The sequence below is a fragment of the Hippocampus comes genome, unplaced genomic scaffold, assembly GCF_001891065.2.
Source record: "Hippocampus comes isolate QL1 unplaced genomic scaffold, H_comes_QL1_v1.1 scaffold144, whole genome shotgun sequence".
Taxonomy (NCBI): domain Eukaryota; kingdom Metazoa; phylum Chordata; class Actinopteri; order Syngnathiformes; family Syngnathidae; genus Hippocampus; species Hippocampus comes.
In genome coordinates this window covers 72,176-78,316 of record NW_017805782.1, presented here as the reverse complement: position 1 = coordinate 78,316, position 6,141 = coordinate 72,176, and the positions used below count along the sequence as shown (strand labels likewise).

The 6,141-nt window shown below is 61.8% G+C and overlaps 1 protein-coding gene across 2 annotated transcripts; it reads right to left on the bottom strand.

Annotated features, from left to right (window-relative positions):
• Positions 1–299: 299 nt before the first annotated feature.
• On the bottom strand, positions 300–5,327 carry LOC109524900 (beta-taxilin-like). Of its 2 annotated transcripts, XM_019885037.1 has the most exons (11): positions 5,146–5,327; positions 4,113–4,260; positions 3,991–4,036; positions 3,364–3,449; positions 3,138–3,266; positions 2,882–3,076; positions 2,674–2,793; positions 2,523–2,597; positions 1,382–1,474; positions 1,085–1,180; positions 300–1,012 (listed from the first exon to the last, which is right to left on the bottom strand). In XM_019885037.1, exons 2-11 carry the CDS (start codon positions 4,245–4,247, stop codon positions 326–328), a joined length of 1,662 nt encoding a protein of 553 aa, XP_019740596.1. In that variant the 5' UTR covers positions 4,248–4,260; positions 5,146–5,327; the 3' UTR covers positions 300–325. The 2 variants fall into 2 exon arrangements, with proteins under 2 accessions (XP_019740596.1, XP_019740595.1); XM_019885036.1 differs by lacking the exon at positions 5,146–5,327 and having other exon boundaries at positions 4,113–4,530.
• Positions 5,328–6,141: the final 814 nt, after the last annotated feature.

Below are 6,141 nucleotides of genomic sequence, written 5' to 3'. Positions count from 1 at the left end.
GCCCGTTTGTCGGACTCGTTGCCCCCGCTCACGGATCGGCTCATCGGCAAAGCTCCGAAGAAGCCCGACGGTCGCGGTCGTCGGAATGAGGCGGAAAGCGGGCGGAAAGCGGGTGGGACGGCGCCCCGGGAGGACTGAGCACGGACGCTCCCGGTCGACGGCCGAGCTCTCCGCTCGCCAGAAAAACTCACTCGCGTTTGTCCGAGAAGGAAAAGCTTTTATTGAGCCGTTTCCCATCCCGGCTCGCCAGAGCGACTTGACGCCGGGCGCTTCGTTGGGCTCTTGTCCAGCGCAGCGGCGCCCTCGTGAGGTGACGCCAACCCGCTCAAAGGTTCCCGGTGTTCTTCCTCTTCTTGTTCTTCTTGCTTTCCTTCTTGGGTTGATGTGCCGGTGCGGGGGGCGTGGCCTCAGAGCCGGCGGGGTCCTCGGCTCGCCGGCCGACCGTCGAGGGCGACGCTTCGACCTCGGCCGCGGCGTCGGAAGAAGATCCGGAGTCGGCTCCCGCTTTGGAGCGCCGCTCCGCTTTCCCTTCTGCCGGCGTTTCTCGATTGGCTTCGGGCCCGGCGTCCGCTTCCGGCTCCGCTTGCGGTTGCGCTCGTTGCGCCGGTTGGACTTCCGCCTCCGCTTGCGATGGGTGGTCTCGCTCCGGCGGACGGAGCGTTATGTTGAGCGGGTCATCGTCCGGGCGCTCCTCCGGGTCCGACGCGGCGCCCTCTTGCCGATCCCGTCCGACGCCGTGAGACGCCTTCAAGGATTCCGCAAACTCTTGCAGCTTGACTTGCTCGGCCCTGAGACGCCGCATTTCCTCCGTCACGATGCTGTCGTCGTCGTCGTCGTCGTCGCGCTTTTCGGGCGCGGGCGGCGCCTCGGGGGAGGTGTCGGCATCGGGCCGGCGGACATCTTTGATTTTGGCGTACAGAACTTTCCTCTCGTCCTGCAGCGCTCGACACAACTTCTCCAGCTTGTGGATGGTCGCCACGAAGACCTCGTACTCTTTGCCCTTCTCGCTCCTCTGCGGGAACGGGACGGCGCTCGAGTGAGAGGGGGACGAGTTCACGCGCAAAGGCGCAAAGGCGCGACTCACCTCCTCCAGTAAGTCCGTCAAAGCTTTGTTGCAATTCTCGAACCTCAACTTCCAGACGTCGGACTCCTTCTCCAACCGCTTCATCTTCTCCGACATCTTACGGACGAACAGAAGTGCGCGAGATGAACCAAACGACGGAATCGACAGCGCGACTCGAGACTTGTTCAAGTCCACGCCGATGTGATCGCAGTCGAATCGGCATCGACAAGTCATCGGCGCCGACGTTCTTTTTCAAGTGAGCCGCGACGCTCCCAGTAGACTTTTGCGTATTTTACCCAAGAGTGCCGATCTGGGTACCTGTTCCATCTCGGCCTTGAAGCGGGCGTAGATTTCATTGCTCTTGGCTAGCGTCGTCTGGAACTCATCAAACTTTTTGGAGTAGAGCGCCAACTGCAGGGCGACAAGGTCATCAAGAGGTCATCCCAAGGTCTCTCGCACGCAAGCGCACCGGGACGATTTTAATTCAGCCCCTTTTTGAGGGAGGGAGGGAAGATTTGCCGCCTTTGCGCTCCCTTTGAATGTCCAAGCGCGGCGACGACTCGACCGAGCGCTTGAAACGTCGCGTGCGCTTTTATTTTGAAGGGCCGCTTCCCGCCGGTGAGCGCCTCGTTAGCCAACATCGCTTTCACCTGCGTTCGCCTCCTCGGCCCGCCGCATTCGGAAGTCTTTGCCTCCCTCCGCCGATATCGGAAACCCGATTGGCAATTTGCACCGCGGCTTCAGACGACTCTCACTTTTGCGGCACCCGAGAAGCGTTTGGAGGGAGCTTCCTCCGCATAGAAGGCAACGCGCGAAGGTGTGCGCGAGAGGTGACCGGAAGGAACCCTTTTTGGTTTGGTTTTGAACTCGGGCAACTGGTTTAAGTGAAGTCACGACAGCATTTCCAACTCGTCAGCCGTTGCCTTTGAGTCATGTCAGATCAATTACAGGGCGGCTTTGTTTTCCGTGAACATGGCTAACAAGCTAGCTAGGTAGGGAGGCCATATCGGTCCGAGTTTAGGGCCCCGAATTGACCACGGATGCCCCGAAGTGTCTGTTTTTCAAAATTTGCGGACCGTGTCTCTGGACTCTTCTTCCATTTTTTTTTTTTAGGGAAGGGCGCTCTCTGCCGGCAGCATGTGGCACTGCGGCCGTCCCACTGGTCTCCAATGCGTCTGTCGCCCGCAACTTTGGACTCAAGGCGGCCTGCCCTGTTTCCGGAGGCCCCGAACCCGCCGGGCGTGCTTTGGTAGCCCCCCCACCAGCCCCCGAGCATCCGTTCGACCCAGAAGGAGTCAGCCAAACGTCGGGCCGCGGCCACCTCCAGCCCGACCCGGCTCCGGGGCCTGCGGCCGGGCGCCGTTGTTTTGGCGGCGGCGGGCCAGAGGCCGGAGCGGGGGGGCGCGTGTCTCGCGCGGCAGCTGGCGAAAGAGAGCAAAGGTACGAGCGCGTCGATTACCTTCTTCTTCAGGCTCAGCTCCTCCTCCTTCATGGCAAAGCACTTGCGGGTTTTGTCCACCGCCTCGGCCAGCAGCTGCGACGCGGCGACACGGCACAAACTCAGGGACGCGCGAAAGGAAAGCGACGGCGAGCCGGAACCGGCCGCTCACGTATTCTTTCTCGCGCCGGTGCTTCTGCTGCGCGTCCGCCAGCAGCGCGTTGGCCTGATCCAGCTTGGCCGAAGTCAGCTGCTGTTGGAGGTCGCGGTGATGGTCCATCTTCTCTATAGTCTGCGCGCACACACGCACACGCACACGCACACGCAGTCAGGGGCCGGGGCTCGGCGCCGTCGCGGACGCTTCGGTCTTGCCCTTTGACCTCCTCTCTGCGCTGGCACTGCTCCAGCAGCGAGTGCAGTTTTTGGCTCAGCTTGGCGTTGTCCTCGCACAGCTTCTCGTTTCGGGCGCTGTGCTGCTCGATCTGCGTCTGGATGTCCGCGAGCGAGGTCTGGAAATGAGCGGCCATCTCCGCCCGCTTCTCCTCGTCCTCGCGGCGGCGACGCAGGGCCTCGTCCTGGGGGGGGCGGGGGCGCGTCAGAGTTTGGGAAGCCTTTGCGAGCGCGCGCGTGCCCTACCCGCAGCGCGGCGTAGTGGTCTTGGACATCTCGGCACAGACGCTCCAATTGGCCTTTCTCGGCCCGCAGGCTGCAAACGTCGTCACGTAGAGCCCCGATCTCCTTCCGTTGGGCGCGCTCGTGCACCAACTACACGTGTGCATGCGCGCAAACGCAAACGCACGCACGCGCGCATTCATTTGCCAGTGGAAGTTGAGCAGAAGCTGAGCAGGAAATCTCAACTCACCAGCTCGGCGTGTTTACTCGTCAAGTGATGGAGTTTTTCCTCAGATGTGGTCCAAGCGCTCAGACCGTCCAGGACGCAAGCCGCCTCTACCGCGTCAAGCGTTGCAACGATGACAGCGGTGAGAAATGAGCAGCGGCCCTCATTTCTCTCGTCACTCCGAAACCGCTCCCGGGTTGGAGCGGCCCGATGCGCCCGGAACGGATCTCCCCGACTTGCCATCGACGCAAGCCCGTGGCGACAAGTTGGCCGTCGGCTGTGAATGAGGGCTGCGGGCGCAGCTGTTGGGGAGCTGGGGAAGCCCCCCACCCCCCCCGTTGGCAAGACCGATCGCCCCCGCTTGAAACGTGAACCCGACACGTGCTCAAGGTAACGATTGCTCCGCGCAGATACTTGAGCCGTCAACGGCGTCTTAAGTTGCCGTCTCTGTGAACCGACATCGTCTAGGAACGGACGCCTCGATGAGCGCGACGGTTCGCCCCCCCGCCCCCCGCCCACCGCCACCTCGGGCCTCCATCGGGATCTCACGCGAGAGGCGCCACATGGAAACCGACGAAGAGAAATGAGGTCCACCTGCAGCAACGCAACGTAAGTCATGCGAACGATGTCACGTGACTGAGGAGGTCGCACCTGACTGGACGCTGGCCGCGAGGTCGTGGTGCGCGTCCGCATCCACCTGCAAGGGTCACACGGCACGCCGCTTTGACAAACGTGACGCTAAGACGCGGGAGGGCGAGACCGCCGCGGCTGACCTGAGCGTTGCCGCCGACGATCTCTCGGAGTCTCCTGCCGAACTCTTCCGCGAGGTCCTCGGCCGCGGAGGGCGGAGCTCCCTCATCTGGCGGGCGGGGCGCCGACGCCTCGGCGGCTTTCACCGACGTTTCCATCTTGGCGGGAGCGCTGGCGAGTAGCGGTCAACGGTCACGTCGCGAAGCGGAAAACATCGGCGGGCTCGGAACCCGGCGCCGCCCGACGCTTGCTTGTCGGATGTTAACGCGCCAAACGTACGAACGCGACAGCGCACGTCTTCTCCGCGGCGCGTCGAAAGCTCCCTCCGTCGACAGCATCGCTCCGTCCGTCTCGTGCGAGACGAGCCCGCGTGATCGAAGAGCGCCGAAGGCGGCGACGGTGACGGGCGAGCGCCGAGCTAAATTCAGAAAGGCGTTGTCAACGCAACGCGACAGCTGCAGCTGTCACCTTCGGGCGCCTCAAAGAGGAACGAGTGGGCCGGCGTACGCGGTTGCCGCGCTGGTTTTGTCGTTTTTAGCCTCCGATCAAGGTTTTCTCCGACGGAGCTACGGTGTCCGTTATTAGGACGGGCTTGACTTTGGCCTCGCGCGCACACGTAGCTCGTTTGCCCGCCTGACGCGGCTCAGCGCCGCTTTTGCAGCGTTGACTCCCGCGCAAACGACGGAGAACGGCCTCGACCGGCATTCCCCAAAAAGCACAAGCGCAAATCCCATCTTGTCAATTGCCGCGACCTGCATCGTGCTGTGTGCATTCAAAGCATTTCCCCTTGTCCCCTTCCCCTCGCAATATGTGGCCCGTTGTCGTCGGTGGCGAGCTCGCTCTTCGTGGCGGGTTTTGCCAAAGACGCGCCCGCGACTCCCTGAAAGGATGCCGTTGACATTCCAGCCGTCGCTTCGGACGCGCTTGTTTTGCCATTTTCTCCGCCGCCCCTCAAGTCGCTCGAAGCAATGGAAGACGTTTGCCGGATGGGATTTGAGGCGTCGAAGCCAGTCGACGTCGTCCTTTCTCAATGTGGATGAACGACGGACAACTTACCAGGCGAGCAAGCGAAGGCGACCGAGAGAGCGATGAAGATGATGATGACGATGATGACGAGGGGCCGAATGAAGTCAACAGCTGAACGCCCAAAATAATCCGACGGGCTCTGCCCACATTGCGCCCTCGCAGGCGTCGGCCGGCCTCAAGTCAAAGGCTGAAGCCAAAGCGGGCCCTTTGCAAGGCGCTGCGAGCGTCTTCCCGGAGGTCGTCGCGTCCACGATGTCGTGATGACGTCAGGTGGCATCTCGCCACAGGTGGGGAAGGTCCCAGTTCATCGCTGCCATCCGGAGGCGGCCGCTAGGTGGCGGCATTCGGCTCAAATATCGACCGCTCCCGAGGGAGGGGTGGGGTGGGGGCGCTCGCCATGATCGACGGCTGACGGGGAAGGAGCAGCTGGTCGTTTCGTACGTGTGCGAGGGCGCGTCTCTCGCCGAAGTGCGTGTCGGCGCACGTGCGCTCACACGGGTGGATGTTTCTGTTTCTGTTTCTGTTGTGGGAGCGGGTGAAACTAATCCCTCTCGTTCCTTTCAGCGCAAAGCTCAATGATTTGAATCGCATCCTGATAATTGGAATCGAATCGATTACCGCTTTTGGAATGTGCGTGTGAGAGAGAGAGAGCGCGTGCGTGCGTAAGTGGCTCTCTTCGGCGTGCCTCCTTTCAGACAAAAAAAAAGTCAGCTCTCCGGAGAGACAAGGACCACCCACCCGACCCAATAAAGGTCGCACGCACGCACGCACGCACGCCGCGCACAGGATCACGTTTCGCAGAACACTGCTTGGGAAGCGCTGGCCTAATGTGTTGACAACACGCTTGCGAGTAGCACACTTGCCGGTGCCAGCTTTCTTTGCCGAGTGAGCTCACTGCGCATAGCTTGAGCGCGCGTTATTGTGCTTAACATGTCTGAGGGGGCGACGTCATGTCAAATGAGCTGCAATGATTTTTTTGGGTGGCTTTGGGATGGGGAGAAAGGCGCGTGCGCATTTGTCTCCATC